The sequence below is a fragment of the Aquarana catesbeiana genome, linkage group LG06 (assembly GCF_042186555.1).
Source record: "Aquarana catesbeiana isolate 2022-GZ linkage group LG06, ASM4218655v1, whole genome shotgun sequence".
NCBI classification, from domain to species: Eukaryota; Metazoa; Chordata; class Amphibia; order Anura; family Ranidae; genus Aquarana; species Aquarana catesbeiana.
The window spans coordinates 382895598-382914488 of NC_133329.1; the positions used below are offsets into that span (position 1 = coordinate 382895598).

General features: G+C 44.8%; 1 protein-coding gene across 1 annotated transcript in view; it reads left to right on the forward strand.

Moving 5' to 3' along the window:
• The window catches only part of LOC141147132 (lactase/phlorizin hydrolase-like), a 75507-nt gene that overhangs the window by 33772 nt on the left and 22844 nt on the right, over window positions 1-18891 (forward strand). Inside the window, exons 9-11 of the mRNA XM_073634260.1 lie at window positions 469-737; window positions 4367-4657; window positions 16239-16437. Coding sequence (XP_073490361.1) covers window positions 469-737; window positions 4367-4657; window positions 16239-16437 — 759 coding nt within the window. The remainder of the gene's footprint in view (window positions 1-468; window positions 738-4366; window positions 4658-16238; window positions 16438-18891) is intronic.

The following is an 18891-nucleotide window of genomic DNA, read 5'->3' on the forward strand; positions in this document are numbered from 1 at the left end:
GCCACGGCTAGGAAGGAGGAAGTGAAAAATGAATACAGCAGATATACAGTAGGTGCTGAGAAAAAAAATGTAAAAATATCCAATTTGTTTACAGTGCACAGTTTAGTGAGAGATGCTGAAGAGTTGTAAAAGTGGGTGGAACTCCACTTTAAAGAGAACAGAGACACCTCAAAGTGTAGCAATATGTTGCTAAATGTTGTACCTTCATTAAATGTAACCATATTGCTACACTTAGAGGCGCCTCTCCTCTTTTATACACAGTTGTGACATGAAGCTACTTGTATATCAAGTCAAAATGTATTTATAAATGTAGCTTGTCTTGCAAAACACTCTCAAACCAAGTTACTTTTAAACCAAGGTTTTACTGTATAGTGAAAACAAACAATTGTACTGATTGTTGATTGTACTAGAGGATGTTTCTATAAAACTATAAAATTTGATTTTGAACCTTTTTACTGTTTTGTGAAGCTCACAGCCTGGATAGTGTCAATCTAAAGGGTTACTGTGCGTGGTCCCTAATGGACACCTTTGAGTGGGATCAAGGATACCGACTCCGATTTGGACTTCATCATGTGGATTTCAATAATCCCAATCGCCCAAGGACAGCCAAGCGCACAGCCATTTATTACACCGAGGTGATACGCAACAATGGAATATTACAGTCTAGAGATGATTATTTCCTGTATGATGAATTACGCCCTGATTTCGCTTGGGGTGCGGCCTCCTCGTCTTATCAGGTACAGTAATGGTGCTTTTCTGGATTTTTTTTCCCCGATAGATAGTTTCCCTGACAGGCATTAACATATATTTTCCTGTGAAACTGCAATAATAGCAGTAGTGACTGATCAGATGTGGGGTTACTGTAGCCATTTTAGTTAAAGATAAATTTTGACTGGTTGCTGCAGGTTATTATTATTATTCTTATTATACACGATTTATATAGCGCCAACAGTTTACGCAGCGCTTTACAATGTAGAGGGGGGACAGCAGAATTACAGTACAGTTCGAAACAGAAGGGACGGGAGGGCCCTGCTCGTAGAGCTTACATTCTAAAGGGAGGTTGTGGTGGTACAAAAGGTAATAGATGCGGTAATAGATGTGGGGAATGATTTGATGGCGGAGGCTCAGGGACAGTTATTAGGTGGGTGATTACAATTGATTGTGCTGAGTGCCAAAATGAAAACAGTGAAAGCTGCACTTTTGTTGTGCTATTCAGTTAAAGTGCTAGTGCATCAATAATCAAATGAAAACAAATAAAGTGTTTAACCTCTTGCTTACTTGGCACTTAAACCCCCCTCCTGCCCAGACCAATTTTCAGCTTTCAGCGCTGTCGCACTTTGAATGACAATTGCGCGGTCATACTACACTGTACTCAAATGACATTTTTATCATTTTTTTTCACACAAATGGAGCTTTATTTTGGTGGTTTTTAATCACCACTTGGGCTTTTATTTTTTACTAAACAAACAAAAAAAGACAGAAATTTTTGAAAAAAAAAACAAAAAAAAAAACATGTTTCATAGTTTGTTATAAATTTTTGCAAACGGGTAATTTTTCTCCTTCATTGATATTCGCCAATGAGGCTGCACTGATGGGCACTGATGGGCTGCACTGATGGGCATGGATAAGGCGACACTGATAGGCACAGATAAGTCGACACTGATTGGCACTGATAGGAAGGCACTGATGGACACTGATAAGATGGCACTGATGTGCCCTGATGGGTGGCACTGGTGGGTGGCACTGATGAGTGGCACTGATAGATGTCACTGATGGGCACTGATAGGTGGCACTGATGGGCACTGATAGGTGGCACTGATGGGCACTGGTTGGTGGCACTGATGGGCACTGGTAGGTGGTATTGATAGGCAGCACTGGTGATGACGCACCGATTGGTGGTTTATAGGTGGCACTGTGGGCACTGATAGGTGGTACTGTGGGCACTGATAGGTGACACTGAGGGCACTGATGGGTGGTACTGTGGGCACTGGTAGGTGACGCTGGTGGGCACAGAAGCCTCTACAGAGGCTCTTCATGATCGGGACCGATGTCCCTCTCACAGCCGCCGGTGATCGGCTTTTTTTTTGTTCTCCTCACGCTACCAGCGTGAGGAGAAAAAATAGCTGACAGCTGATCACGTGGTAAGGGACCGGGATCGACCCCTTACTCCGATCTGTGATCAGCCGAGTCTCATAGACTCGCTGATCAGGGAGCGCGCCGCGTGCGCCCTGCAGGGGGCGCGCAGGCCGCTGAAGCACGGGAGGACGTTCAGGGACGCCCTCCCAGCAAATTAAGTCCGCGCTGCAGCCGTCTTTCGGCTATAGTGCGGACGGGAAGTGGTTAAACAAGCAGAATTCATGCAAGATAGATCATTTCATAACCATTCAAAAATAATTAATATAGAAAAGAATGCATAGTACAAAACAGTCCATCAATATATGCTCAGTGCAAAACAGTCCATATGCGGGATGCCCAAATCCAAAGATGCTGCTTGTACATATACACCACTTCACACCCGGGTGTGCACCCCACTCACAAGCTGCTTACCAACAGGTATGACCCACAAAAATGGAGGTCTGGCTGCACTTTTAGGGGAAAATCCCGCTGGGATGGATGGCTGGCACAGTCCCAGGCTCAGAAATTATGATTTCAAAAGTAATGTAATTCCTATACCCCTGGATAATGTCCTATCGAATGAAACATGTCGGGTGGAGCAACAGCGGTGACGTAATCACACTCGTCAGGGTGCTCACTGCGCTGATCTGGTTTACATGCTGTTTATGACCTGGCTTTGTGAGTAACTTTTTATCGAAATAAATGCTGGTATTTTATATTGCTACACTATGGGGTTGAAAGGGCAAAAAAGCTGTGCACTTTTCAAAGTGCAGTTGCACTCTCCATGTGCCATTGCTCCAAAGCAAATGAAGCTCAGGAAGTGATAAATGTAGAGAAGGGACTCATAGAGGTTGATTTACTAAAGTCAAATTGGCTGTGCACTTTGCAAAATGCAGTTGCACCAAAGCTTAGTAAATGGGGTAAAACTTCACTTTGCAAAGAATACCCAATCACGTTCAAGGAAAATAAAAAAAAAAAAAACAGCATTTTTGCTTGCACATGATTGGATGATGGAAGTCAACAGAGCTTCCCTTCATTTACTAAGCTCCAGAGCAGCTGCACTTGCACACGTTCAAATAAAAATGCTGTTTTTTTTATTTTCCTTGCATGTGATTGGGTATTCTTTGCAAAGTGAAGCTTTACTTCATTTACTAAGCTTTGGTGCAACTGCACTTTGCAAAGTGCACAGCCAATTTAGTAAATCAACCTCTATGAGTCCCTTCTTTACATTTATCACTTCCTAAACTTTATGCGTGGACTGCCTTGGTTACTTTTGAAATTATTGTTCCTGAGCCCCAAAACTTTGTCATTCATCCATCCCAGTGGGATTTCTCCCTAAAAGTACAGCCAAAGCTTTTCTTTAGTTTGGATGGAGTTGCAGTTGGAAGCTGTGCATGGTTTTTATTGCTGCCGGTGTTCCTGTTAAAAAATTAATCCTCACTTTCTGTGTGGTCACCAAAATAGGAAGCAGCAGGTTCGGGCGTTTGACACAGGCACCATTCAGAGAATTCTTATTTTTCTCAACGAATGCAACATATTCTGTGGGGAAACAGAGTGCTGACAGCACATGCTCCACCTAGTCCAATCAGAAAATTCTTGCAATTCATTGGGAAAATGCAAAGCATTCTCTGGATAGCACCTGTGCCAAGCGGCCAACCTCCTTCGTTTACAATGCAGCAGGGCAGCCACTTGGCACAGGACCCAGAAGCTAGCAGTGACCACTGTAGTAGTGGTGCCTACAGCAGTTATTTCCAGCTTCCACAAGCATTTCACAGGTATGGTATTATCCAGTTTGTACCTGCAATTCTCCCTTAATGTTACCAAAAGAGGAAAGAAGTAAATCCAGCCCTAGTGGATAAGTGAAATATAAGCTGTATTCTAATTGGCAGGCTTAGGGCTTTTGGACTTTGGACATCTTTTTTTGGCCCTTTCCGCCATTCAGTTGGGGTAGGTGGTAAGCGCATCATGAAATATGTGTCTCAGTTGCTTTAGAACTCTAGATAGGAGCAGGGACCAGGTCTACGTGACAGCAGGAGGAGTCCCAGTACCCAAAAGACCCACATCAAGTGTAAATGGTCCACTTAAATTACCAAAGGGTTGTTGTGCTGTTGGACAGTGTTCACAAATGGCTTATCCACCATTTTCGGACCACTCTTATTATTTTTGATATATAATTAAACCATTAGTTCAAAGGTCAACATGTACCCAGGAATGTATTGTGCCCTAACTCCATCTCCATTCTGATCTGTAGATTGAGGGAGCCTGGAGGGCAGACGGGAAAGGGATTAGCATCTGGGACCAATTCTCTCACACAGAGTCAAAGATTAGTGATGGCACGACTGGAGATGTAGCATGCGGCAGTTATTACCGCATTGATGAAGATGTAGAGATGCTGAAGAGTCTGAAGGTCACCCACTACCGCTTCTCCATCTCCTGGCCAAGAGTTCTCCCAGACGGTACAAAAAATGTGGTGAATGAACCAGGGGTCAATTACTACAGTCGTCTGATTGATACCTTACTTAATGCTGGTATTACTCCCCAGGTAAGCCAAAATTTTTGTTTCCATTGTAGACCAAAGTAACTGCTCAGCTAGGAGATACTCTTGCACTTTAACTCCAGTCTTCAAAGTCCAACATTTTTTCCTTTTCAATAAAGAGGTCATTGATGACCTCAAGTTAGCTGAATCTGAACATGCTGTAATTCATCCTTATGATTGCAAGATTCCCTCTTTATTGAGACAACCCTAAATTGTTTTTTTGGTGTTTAGTTGGTGATAGTGGCTCAATATGGCTAGCAGATTTATTGTGTGATTTTGAATGTTGTTTTTTTTGTTTTTGTTTTTTAACATTATTTGTATTAAAATGTATGATTTTTTTAAGGAATTGTTATATTTTGGTGCCTTCAAAGTCCATGGTTTCGTTTAAAAATTCCTAACCCTAAATTAAAGGTTTCAGCTTAAAGCCTGGAGACACCCTTTTTTTTCTTCTTATAAATCTTTTTCTTTGTTTTTTAGTGCAATATAAAATGTGCGAATGTACGTATAAGACAAACAACAAACAAATTTACAGTTTCGGCATTCTACCCACGCAGGGGTGAATAAGTCACAAGGAGTAATATATGGTAAAACAGGGTAGCTTAGCCAACTGTATCTGTTATGGAAATGATTAAGAGCTCCAATCGAGCCCAAGGTTATCTGCTGCTGTCTCTAATTTTGAAAGTGTTGATATGCATGCATATAAAAGTAAACACACTGAGACACGCTCAGTTTCATTACTGTTACACTTCTAATTTATTCAAGGCGGTGTTAATGTTTTATACACACAAATACGTCATTGCTATGTTAGTCTAATAGGTACATCTCATTGGTTAAGAAGATAAAGAAGATGGAGAATTTTCATAACGAGGTTTGGCTCTCTTTGGTTTTATCTCCAGTTCCGCGTTCTTCTGATGTGTGGGAGGCAGGGGGTACGCGCCATCTTGAGAAAATACAGAAACAGAGCAAACCTGTATACTTATATAATGAGTAAGGAGAAAAATATGTATGCACATAAGAAAATAGACATTTTCAGATTACTATTATTATTATCTACATCACATTCCTTCACAATCCCCCCTAAAATGACTATTTTCTCTTTTCTGTCCCTAATACTAAAGGTCCTACTTTTTAGCCTGGCCCTTCTCCTCAGCAACTCTTTTTGGCTGTATATAGAATTGGGCAGCAACTGTTCACTTCCCTCCTCGATACAGCTGGAGAGGTGCAGTCAGGCGCTATCTATCCCTAAAACCCTATAGGATTGTGAGGTTATGGACAGGGAGTGACTGTAGGGGAGAGAAGGGTTTGTCATCTTCCATCATAAGGGGGTCCTCTTCTTCTTGGTGGAGAAATGTAGGTGTGCTATTGTCTACAGCCTTGCTCATTAACTTCTTTACGAAAGGTAGAATACAGCATATAATCAGGGCTAAAAGAACCAGGATTATTAATACCGTTACCCCTATCTGGGCGAGCACCTTCTGCCACCCACTCATCCAGCTAAAGTATTGATCCCATGGGTCTGTGATACCTGAGTTCTTCTTCAACTCCAGTGACAGATCTTCTAATTTCTTTATAGCTAGAGTAACCTTACCATTTGGCCCAGTATTATCAGGAATGTATGTACAACAGGTTCCCGTTTTTTCCTATGATTTTACAAAACACCTCCTTTCCCAGATAGCACCATGTCTAAGGCCATCCGGTCCTGGAATGTCATGTAGGAAGTGGGGGCTAACTGATCAGAAATTCCCTGGAGGGCATCTTTAGAGTAATTTACAAATCTCTGTTGGTTATAATATGTGTAGTGTCAGGTCACCTAGAGGCTGGGTGACAGATGCACACCGTTGGGATCAGGAATGCACCGCAAGGTAGTGGTCCCTATGGCTGACTGCTGCGGATTGTACCCTGGGAGGTTCAGGAATCAGGTCTACTGGACCACTGACACAGATCCCACTGGGAGCTAGAGCATAGATTCCCCAGGGCGCGGAGTCTAAGAGCCAGCAGGTGTTCACCAGAGCCTCTAGTGGTGAGGATGGACTGCGCTGCAGTCTGGCTCCAGGTCGCGGCCCCCAGGGTCTCACAGCTCACGCTCACGGTAGACTACAGGAGAAGAGGAAGGAGGGAGCTGTCTGGAACATCAGGGTCACAGGCAAACAGGGATGGTCGGGAACAGGCCAAAGTCGGTAACAGGAATCAGATGTAGGAAACACAGCAAGTACACATAGAGGCTAAAACACAGTGGTTGATCAGCACTGCTGGCTTGCAGTGCACAGGTTAATATAGGGTTCCCTGATATGGCCTGGGGTGGGGCCATGCTTAGAGGGGAGGTTACAAAAGCAGTCAGGTGAGGGTCAGCTGGTCTCTAGAGATGAACACATGGAGACAGGTATGCTGATCGACAAACTCTATTGCATAACCATGACATGTAGTTAATTCAATCTACATTCTTGCTGACAGTTGTTATGGGGATCAAAGACTCAAACCCAGCTTTTACCTGATCCCTGGCTTTAAACTCATCAGGGACCCCCCTTGTAACCCCTATGACATGTATGTATACATGAGAATCAAAGCTTCCGGAGAGAGCTGCTCGCTTCCTCCTCTGACTGTGTGCTGGGTCAGTGCATGTATCAGGGGTATCTTTGGTTAGGATATGGGGCTTTCTATTTTCATCTTTTTTTTTTTTTTTTTTTTCTAATACACTCTGTGGTCGCCCAGTCTGGCCCTGTGTTCCAACCCACTGGCCCCCACAGAAACCACAACTCTGTCCCCAGTAACTCTGTGTGGCATACATATATGTCCTTACCGTCAGGGATATCACTGTACCAATGGCATCACCATGAAGGGTCAAACGGACAAGGTACTATATCACAGTAATCTAAGGTAAAGGTGGTCACATGTGTACCTGAAGAGTTACACCAAAATGTAATTATGTTATCATTTTTGTGATGGCCACCTCCTGGGTCCCTCCCCCCTAGATCAAACAGAAAAAGGATATGCAGCACCCGAAAACACGCTCTCCTGCAGTGATAAGCGTGCATTCAGGTGTTCTTCCTGGCCAACTTGACTGAGGTAGCTGTGGTCAGCAAAACTTGGAATGGACCATCATAACTTGGCTCAAGGATCTCCAGACAGTAGTTGGTGTGTTCCTGTATCTAATTCAGGATCTGGAATGGAAGAAAACACCTGGACATGCATTCAGGTTAATTCTCGTGATAATGTGGTTACATAATTAGTCAACACATCAGACTGCAACTGTAACTGTTGTGGAAAGTAACAACCAAGTCTGGGAGCTGAACCAAACAAAATTTCATAAGGGGATAGGGCATGTTTCCCCTGGGGGTGTGTCTGACACTGAACAGGGCAATGGGCTAACTGTCTGGCCAACTCAAGTTAGTTAGTCTCTTGGGCCATCTTTAACATCCTGTTTTTAGTGTCCCATTCATCCTTTCTACCTTCCCGCTACTTTGAGGGTGGTATGGGATGTGTAGTGCCAACTGAACCCCCAGTGCTGCCCAAATCTCTTTTGTAAGGGTTGTTGTTAGGGCTGGTCCCTGATCTCTCAATATTACCTCTGGGACCCCAAATCTACATACTATCTCACTCAGTAATTTCTTAGCTGTGGTCCTGGCAGTCATGACCACTTCCACTAGGGCGTATTCGAATCTGTCACTTCTTGGCACTTGAGAATGATCAATTTGCATCCTCTGGAATGGGGTATAGGGCTTTTGCCAGGTGCTTCTTCTGTGCATCTTCTGTGCATCCTGGGTTACATTTGGTGCAGATAATGCATGATCTGCAGAAGCTGTCGGTCAGTGGAGTAACTCTTGGTGCAACACTTGTTGATAAGAGAGTTCATAAAAGTCTTTGTCAAGTGGGCAGCTCCATGTGCCCATTGCACTACGGCTGGGTACATACTCCTGGGTAGACAAGGCTTCTTGTTGCACTCGAATAGTCCATTTCTGAGAGTTGTTCCTCTCCGTTTCCAGCTTTCCTTCTTATCCGGACTTGCTGTTTCCTGTAGTTCTTTTAGATAAACTCTGTCCACTGGGAAAGTCTGTAAGGTAAGCACGGGGTGGTCTTCTTCTACCACCCTGCTGTCCACTTCCCGTGGATCACCAGCTGTCTGTTTGGCAGCTGTATTGGCTCGATGATTGCCTTAAGCTTCCTTTGAGTTCATTTTGTCGTGTGCTTTACTCAGAATAGTCAGTTGGGTTGGGAGAAGCAAGGCATCAATCAAGTTTTCACAGGTGCTCCTGCAGCCATCAGGAATCCTCTGTCCTAGATAACACCATAATCATGGGCAATGCTGAAAGCATATCTTGAGTCCATATGAATGTTGGCTCTTTTTCCCTCTGCCCATTTACGTGCTGTAGTAAGTGCTTATAGCTCTGCCTCCTGTGTAGACATCACCGGTGTTAAGGCTTCAGCTTGTAGAACAGTGTTTTCAGTGGTGACCGCGTGTCCTGTGTGGTCATGGGGTGACAAGTCAAGACTCTACTCCTCCTCCTCCTTTCCCCCCTCGAGAAGTGGAAGAAGGGTGGTAGGGTTCAGTGTTTGACAACTTAATAGAGTAATGCTGTCCAGTAGGAGGGAACACTGGAGTCTCAAGTGTCTGGTAGTGGACAAGTGTTTCGGCTGGATCTTGGTTGAATATGGCAACAACATCATGGGGGGCAAGCACAACGAGGCAGTGTCCGAGGACCAAGTTCAAAGTTTTGTCAAGCAAGGCTTGTGTAGCAAATCCAGCTCGCAGACACAATAGGCCTCCTCTTACTACCGCATCCAGCCGACAGGAATAATATCCTATGGGGCGTAGGCTGATGCCGTGTGATTGGGTGAGTACACCTGCAGCATGTCCCAGACGTTCGGATACAAAGAGCTTGAGCGTTTTGTCGTAGGCTGGGAGCCCTATCGCCTGAGATGGCACACTTGAGGGCCTCGAACTTAGATATTTCTTCAGGAGACATCTCGAAGGGGTCTGATTGCAGAGCATCAGTAGGAAGGCTTCTGTAATCCATACTCTGCACTAGGAAATTAATCCAAGGAAAATGACAGGTGTTGAGCACCACTGCAATTTGGGCTTTGAGGCTCTGCACCCCTGGTTGGCAAGATAGCACAACAGGCTTTCTGAGGTGACTTCAACAGGGGGTAAGTCAGCTGCACAAAGGATAAGGTCATCAACATGTTGGAAGAGAATCACTTCCGGGTGTTCCTCTTGTCATGTGTCAAGGATGATAGCCATAGCTTTTGCAAACTGGCTTGGAAAGTTCTGTGCCCCTTGTGGCACAACTGTTTAGGTATGTTGCCGTTTCTTTCCGTGGATGAATGCAAAAAGGTACCAGCAGGAGGGGTGAGGGTGGACACTGAAGAAAACGTTTGTAAGGTCCACCTCTGTGAGGTATTTTGCAGTCAAAGGCATCCACAGTAGGTACCTGGTTCTCTTTTTAGGATTCTCTTCTTGGGGTTATTGTGGTTTCCGGGGCAATGATGCGCCCTCTTTTAGCTTGACTGAAACTGGTGGCACTTTTAAGTGACCGTTGTCTTCCGGTCGTGTGGACCATAGGCACGCAGGGATTCTGTCAAGTACTTCCTGTGGTATTGAACTTGGAGTTATTGCTTCATGAAGTGTCATCATGAGAGGCAGAGAACACAAGGCAGATGAGTCTTCTAAAGATAGGGGAGTATGTAACTTCATCCCCCCTTCAGGCGTGTCCTGATTGAGGCCTGTAGTCTGGACAACACATCAGCTCCTAGTAGATTCAAGGGACATGTAGAGGAGACTACAAATCTGGCAAGTAAATCAGGAAATGTTCCCACCTGTAGTGGCTCAGTAAGTGGACTGGAGCGGGGTACCCCATCCACTCCTACACAGGAAACATCAATAGTAGAAAGAAAAGAATTATCAGGCAGGTCCACAGCCCTCAACACGCTTCTGGCTGCACCCGTGTCAATGAGAAAGGTGGTAGGTTTTCCTTGTATGGGTAACGTGACCGTTGCTAGGGGTCCCCCAGTTCCACTTGAGGACACTGCCATAAGGGGTGACACGGGTTTGCCCATTTCCTAATGAGAGTTGGGGCGTGGTGGTGGTGGTGGTTCATGTCCCCTTTGCCCTGCATAGGGTTCCCTGTCTCGTTTGGGATATTTTGGGGCTCTGCATTCTTTCCTTATGTGACCCCGTTTCCCACAGTTGTAACAGGTGTTCCTTACCCTGGTATTGGGCAGTGGTGGTGGACGAGTATAGGTGGGATCTTCGTCATGGGTTACCATGAGGGGCGTTGGTTTTTTACCTTTTTGATTTTCTATACCTCTGGCCACCAACAATAAATCAGACATTTTCATTGAACGGTATTCTGGGCGGGCCACCATCAGGCATTTTCTAACATCCTCCTTGAGTCCTGAAACAAAAGCAGTTGATAACATGTTTGTGTGTGCCTTTTCATAATGGGAGAAGCCCAGATCATCAAAGGCCTGTATGAGTCTAGCATGGTACTTCTCCACAGACTCCCCTTTGTCTTGGGCAATATCTTGGATTGTGGTAGTCTGGTCTGCTAATTTCTCCTTTGCCCAATCATGGAGTTGTGCACAGAACTCCGCACCTGAGGTGTATGAAGTGGCGCTTGTCAGGCAGGCATCATTGAAGGCCGTCTGCATGACCGGCCAAAAGACATGTCCTGCTTTGATTTGGCATAGGCTGATCAAGTCTCTCCAGGCAGCTGAGTAAGTTTCTTGTATCTGCACTATCCTGCGGTAGAAGGGCATTGGCTGCTTCTCTGGGTCAGGCAGACTTGTCACTAAGGCCGCCGCTTGTGATGGAGTAAAAGCGACATACATCACTGGTGCCCCTTCTGGTAACCGAGACTGTTGTTGTTGCGGGGGCTGGGAAGGGACACTGTTCCTTATGGTTGCCAGCATGTGTTTGAGATCCTCTTTAAACTGTGAGTCTGGAACTGGATTGGGGGTTAAATCAGCAGGTGGTCTTGCTGCCTGTTGCTGGTCTTCCCACTCAGATGCTTCTTCATCATTAATATATCCGGCCTGTGAATGTGGTGCTTCCGTATTGGGGAAGACAGGTGTGTGGAAGGAACCATCCCTGTTTAAAACAGGGAGGACTGGGTACAGGCGGTGTTTGAGCTCACTGGGTGTACCAAGATGGCCTCCGGCAGGAAGTGCACTGGGCTGGGCAGTCAGTGAAGGCATGGGTGCACCAAGATGGCCACCGGCAGGAAGTGCACTGGGCTGGGCAGTCAGTGGAGGCATGGGTGCACCAAGATGGCCGCCGGCAGGAGTTGTCACAGTGGGCTGTGCTTGGGCTGGGAGGGAGAGAAGGGAGTGGATGTCAGGTGGAGGGCAGGGTTGTCCCTCCCTTCTCTCGGTCCAGGTTTTTTGATAGGGGGGTGGTTTAGGCACATTATCAATTCTGTGATAAACATACATAATACAATTGGCATCTTTCTTGATTTCCTCTTCAATCCAACCCTCGTTGTGCAATGCCTTTGCAGTCCTATACCAAGCTTCTGCCACAGCCAACAAGCCATTATCACACAAAACCCCCCTTTGTTCTCTTATCAGCACACGCCATTCCTCTGCTTGTAGCCTAGCAACCTAATCTGTGAAACCACAAACTTTCATTAATTTGGAAAACCGATTAACTGCTTCACTGCCCTCCCTCCTCTTCACAATATCACAAGCTAGGATTCCTTTCTCTGGTTTAGAGTTGTTCTGACCCATCTCCCCCTCCTCTCTCAGGGCCTCCTAAGACGTAACCAAGGTCTCTAACTCTGTTTTGTTCGTCTGCCGCAGTCTCGGCTGACGGTTTGAAGGGGGAATGAGGACAACTGATGGTTTGATGACCCTCCTCTCTGGCTCTCTGTTCTATCTCTTCGAGGGTCTGCCCAAACCCCCCTGTCACCGGGTAATGTACGTTTAATCTCAGTACAAGCACGTCAGGGGTAGTAGGGAGCAACGGCTTGTGACCCAACAGATCCTTCGGGTAGCCTCCTTCTCTGACTTTCACCAGCCCCCAACCCCTCTCATGTATAGCAAACAATAGACCACAAATACACTCATGACAGGACATTACACCTGCCACTCTTCAAACTGCAAAATTTCAGCAGGCTAAGATAACCACAAGGGCAGACCACCCTGCAAAAATAAACCCGTTTTATAGACGTTTGCCACAAGGGAAACCAACTCATTCCAGAGACCGATAGTTCATCTGGAGATGAGAGCACACATTCACACATGTAGCACTTTAGTCTGCAAAGCCAGCAGCTAAAATAGTAATCCGTCTATAAACGTTTGCTACAAGGGAAACCATCTCATTAAAGAGACCACACAATCACACATGTAGCACCCTTAGACTGCTGAGTTTCGTAGCCCAAAGAATGGCAGACAGTGAACAAATACAGTCAGCAGAAACCCATCAGCAGGTTCGTTAAAACAACCTCAGGCGAGGAAATACCTGCCTCTAAGACAGTCTCAGCATACCGACAGAATCCAGCCGTCAACCGAAAGATAAGAGAGTCGTACAGTGGTAAGAATATAAATCAACTCACCGGTACTGTTAGGGCTGCGCAAACCCCACTCTCATTAATCAGTTAACGCCCGAATGCTTGTCGCGGTATAACTTCGACTGTAGCCTGAGGTCCCGGGTTTCGGCACCATCTGTTATGGAAATGATTAAGAGCTCCAATCGAGCCCAAGGTTATCTGCTGCTGTCTCTAATTTTGAAAGTGTTGATATGCATGCATATAAAAGTAAACACACTGAGACACGCTCAGTTTCATTACTGTTACACTTCTAATTTATTCAAGGCGGTGTTAATGTTTTATACACACAAATACGTCATTGCTATGTTAGTCTAATAGGTACATCTCATTGGTTAAGAAGATAAAGAAGATGGAGAATTTTCATAACGAGGTTTGGCTCTCTTTGGTTTTATCTCCAGTTCCGCGTTCTTCTGATGTGTGGGAGGCAGGGGGTACGCGCCATCTTGAGAAAATACAGAAACAGAGCAAACCTGTATACTTATATAATGAGTAAGGAGAAAAATATGTATGCACATAAGAAAATAGACATTTTCAGATTACTATTATTATTATCTACATCACATTCCTTCACATATCTTCCCTATAACGTATTTATCAGTATCAAGACCTGTGTACCACCGACCGGAGTATCCCCATCAATAACTTAAAACCCCAAAACCAAAACACGGTTAATATTCCAGCTTAATAGAGAGTGTAGGTGGGGTTGCCGGTAAAGGTTGTTAGTTGTCCACGGCCATGGATAATTCTGCAAGCCATTTGGCCCAAATTTTTTCATACTTCTTAGGGCAACCTCTGTGAAGGTATGTGTCTCTATAATAAGGAAGAGCGCTATTAACAAAACATTTCCATGCAGAGGGGATGCCTGCTTCTTCCAGTGTAGTGTGATGGCTTTCCTGGCATAGAATAGTAAAAGGCCAACCAGAGTCCTGTCTGCCAACCCAGGGGCTGAAAGGATGGTCATGTGGTTTCTGCTGGTCATGTGGTTTCTGCTGAAGGTGAGGATCAGCGAAACTGAACATTTATCCTCCCTTTCAGCAGAATCTTCAAACTAAAAGCCTAGGCTTCAATCAAGAGACAAAGTACTGAAGGGAGCCCTGAACAGCATTTTCTCCATGAATCCTAAGTATTTAATTCCTTTTGTTACTCTTTTTTCATCTGTCTGTTTATAATAGCTTCAATATAACATATGTCTACGTTGTAGTTTAAATTTAATAGTAATCTATATGCTCATAGGTAGTAGAAGGCACCATCTGCCAACCGTTTTTCTCAAGAATAAGCTAGTGATTGACCAGAATGGATCTTGTGGCCTGATTGCTTGCCTTTCCTCAAGGTCAGGGGTCTCCAAACTTTCTGAAGAAAGGGCCAGTTTATTGTCCTTCAGACTTTAGAGGAGCCGGATTGTGGTCAGTGGGAGTGGAAATATTCTTAGCATCAGTGAGAGTAAACATTGTTACGTTTGGTATTAGTGGGAGGAATAGTGCTCCATCGTTGGTATCATAGGGAGTAATAGTGCCCCATTATTGGTGGTGTCGGTGGGAGAAATGGTATCCCATTATTAGTGTCAGTAGAACAAATGGTGCGCCATTATTGGTGAGTTGGCAGAATTGTGTCTTGTATTAGTGGAAGGTCCCAAGGGCCGAATAAAAACAAGCATAGGGCCACATCTGGCCCCGGGGCCGCAGTTTGGAGACCACTGCTCTAGGTATTTCTGGAAGCTGCTTACTTCAGAGACATTGAGATTGATTTACTAAAGGCAACTAGTGCACTTTGCAAAGTTCAGTTGCACCAGAGCTTAGTAAATGAGGTAAAGCTTCACTTGCAAAGAATACCCAATCACATGCAAGGAAAATATATATAAAAAAAAAACAGCATTTTTGCTTGCACATGATTGGATGATGGAAGTCAGCAGAGCTTTTGCTCATTTACTACATTCTGGAGCAAGGGCTCTTGCAGAGTGGAACTGCACTTTGAAAAGTGCAAAGTTTATTTGCCTTTAGTAAATCAGCCCCATTGGTACATGACTGCACAGCCTAATACAACCCCTGGCAAAAATGATGGAATCACCAGTCCCTGAGGATGTTCCTTCAGTTGTTTATTGTTGTAGAAAAAAGCAGATCACAGACATAGCCAAAAACTAAAGGCATTTTAAAATGGCAACGTTCTGGCTTTAAGAAACACTAAAAGAAATCAAGAAAAATAATTGTGGTGGGCAGTAACAGTTAGATTTATAGAACAAGAACAGGGAATAAATTATGGAATCACTCAACTCTGAGGAAAAAATTATGGAATCATGAAAAACAAACAAACAAAATAACACTCCAATGCATCACTAGTACTTTGTTGCACCACCTCTGGCTTTTATAACTACTTGCAGTCTCTGAGGCATTGACTTAATGAGTGATAAACAGTACTCTTCATCCATCTGGCTCCAGCCTTCTCTGACCCCCTGTATTGCTTTAATTTTTCTGTTTTGACGCTTTGATGTCTTCCTTGGTCTACCAGTATGCTTGCCTTTAACCACCTTCCCATGTTGTTTGTATTTGGTCCATGTTTTAGACACAGCCGACTGTGAACAACCAACATCTTGTGCAACACTGCGTGATGATTTACCCTCTTTACCTACATACTAACAAGCAGATTTAATCTGATGCAGGTGTTAGTGTTTGTAATGAAAATTTACAGGGTGATTCCATAATTTTTTCCTCAGAATTGAGTGATTCCATAATTTATTCCCTGTGCTTGTTCTATAAATCTAACTGTTACTGGCCACCACAATTATTTTTCTTGATTTCTTTTAGTGTTTCTTAAAGCCAGAAAGTTGCCATTTGAAGTGCCTTTAGTTTTTGGCCATGTCTGTTGATCTGCTTTTTTTTCTACAACAATAAACAACTGAAGGAACATCCTCAGGGACTGGTGATTCCATAATTTTTGCCAGGGGTTGTAGAAGAGATTGCTTATTCAAACTCAACGTTTGCAATGTCCTATCACCATCTAGCTCACTTTATCACAACTTGGCAGTAAGACAAATATATCTTTACATCCAGGTGACAATGTATCATTGGGACCTGCCACAAGCTCTGCAGAATGTAGGAGGCTGGGAAAATGAAACTATAGTGGAGAGATTTAGAGACTACTCGGAACTGCTGTTCCAGAGACTGGGGGACAGAGTGAAGTTCTGGATCACCCTCAATGAGCCGTATATTATTGCCCATCTCGGATACGGAGAAGCAGTATTTGCACCCGGTAAGTGTTATGAAACTATATACCATAATTCACTGGATTTATTAATCTATGCAGGGCCGGCCCATTGGACCCAGGCAGCACTTTGGGAGGGGCAGCAAATTGAACCACGGCCACCTCTCTTTCTCTTCTATTTACCCAGCAGTTTTGTGTGTCATGATGACAACTGCCCCTGGGCCACTCCGCCTGCCCCTATACTACCCTATTTTACCCCTATACTGCCCTAGCCTGTCTATTTACTACCCTATCCTGTCCATATACTACCCTAGCCTTCCCTTATACTGCCCTAGTCTGTCTATAAACTACCTTAGCCTGCCCCTATACTGCCTTAGCCTGTACATATACTACCCTTGCCTGTTCATATACTACCCTATCCCTATACAGCCCTAGCCCCCCCTTGGAATTGAACATAATGGTATGTCATAAAATGTTGCATATAGACAAGGTACTGTGGCATGCAAATCTGCAAATCAAAGGTTTAACTGTGTGCCTAGCCAGTGTTTTTGTGCACACAGTGTGCTGCCTTCATTAGGGGAAGAGACGGATTCTAGTCTTTGCTTTGCAGACACAGAAATGTCCCTCCCCCTGTCAGAACTGAGATAAGCCTTGTTTACATATCTCAGTTCTCTGTGTTTTACTAACGATCGGCAGGTACCGGAGGACATCGAGTCCCTGGGACCCGCAGATCAGCTTCTGCTGTGAATTATTAGCTGGATTTCTACTCACTTTCTGTTCTATGGACACTACAGGAAGTCTCTTTAGTGTAAAGGAAATCTTCTTTTAGGCAGTTACTACTTGAACACGTGTGGCCATGGAAAGATATCCTCTCTCTTTCTGTTGCTTTGACAACTCAAAAAATTAGATTTTCCTTTACTTTGGGGTTGTTTTATTAAAGACAAATAGACTGTGCACTTTGCAAGTGCAGCTGCTCCAGAGATTAGTAAATGAACAGAAGCTCTGCTGACTTCCATCATCCAATCATGATGCGGTCAGATGGCATGCCGCTCACTCCTGGTGGTGTATAGGCGGGCGTGTGACTGCTGCTGTAAATAGACAAACGGAGTTGCCCTGGTCCAGATATAAAAGCCGCAAGGCTGAAACCGAGGTCGGACCGGGTAGGCTTGTGCAGGTGGCGTGCAGCGCTGATGGGAGCCGAATGGACTCGGGAACCTGCATGTGCTGGGGACTTTTTTTCTTGCACGTGTTTGGGTATTCTTTACAAGGTGAAGCTTTACCTCATTTACTAAGCTCTGGAGTAGATACACTCGCAGAGTGCACAGTCTATTTGCTTTTAGTGAATCAACCCCTAAGAGTCCCAGGGGTTGATTTACTAAAGGCAAGAAGACTGTGCACTTTGTAAGTGCGTCTAATTCTTTCCATCATCCACATCATCATTGTATTGACTTTGGATTTTGGCTTTCTTATGTGCATTATTTATTAAACCTGTTACGCTTTTTCATGCTGCTTCCCAGAGACTCTTTTCTACTCCAAACCCATTGAGCGCTGATACCCTTGGTTTTGCTGTCACCCATATTCTCCAGTTATGGTCATTGTCCAGCTGCCCTGTTTTTAGCCCCTACTATAACACCTGAGATCCCTTTCCACATGACCACAGTTGAGCGTTGATGATTTTGCTTTTTTATCTCGTTTATTAAAGCGAACTTCCACCAAAAATTGAACTTCTGCTTTTTCGGAATCCTCCCCCCTCCGGTGTCACATTTGGCACCTTTCAGGGGGGAGCAGATACCTGTATAATCCAGGTATTTGCTCCCACTTCCAGGCATAGATAGCCGCAGTATCCGCGTAAATCTATACCATATCCGGCGCCTCCTCCGCCCCTCCCCCGCTGTCTTCTGGGAGACACACAGGTCCCAGAAGACAGCAGGGACCAGTGGGATCGCGCAGCGCGAATCGTGCATTCGCAGTAGGGAACAGGCTGTGAAGCCGCAACTTCCTGGTTCCCTTACCGAAGATGGCGGCGCCTCCACCCGAGAGCCAAGGGACAGATCGGCTTTGGGTGCCGACATCGCGGGCGCCCTGGACAGGTAAGTGTCCTTATTTTAAAAGTCAGCAGCTGCAGTATTTGTAGCTGCTGACTTTAAAAAAAAAAAAATTGGCGGAAATCTGGTTTAAGCTCTGGAGCAACTGCTCTTACAGAGTGCACAGTCTATTTGCCTTTAGTAAATCAACCCCCCAGTAGGGATGAGCTTCGAGTTCGAGTCGAACCCATGTTCGACTCGAACATCGCCTGTTCAATTGTTCGTCGAATTGCGAACGTTATGGGCCGCAAAATGGCGCATCATGGCCCATAATTCACTGTGGCATCGCAGTGCATTTCTGGCTGGTGATTGGCCAAGCATGCACTATGACCCGCATGCTTGGCCAATCACAGCAGCGTTTGTACAGAGAGCCGCAATTGGCCAAAGCCAGGGTGGCTTTGGCCAATTATGGCTCAGG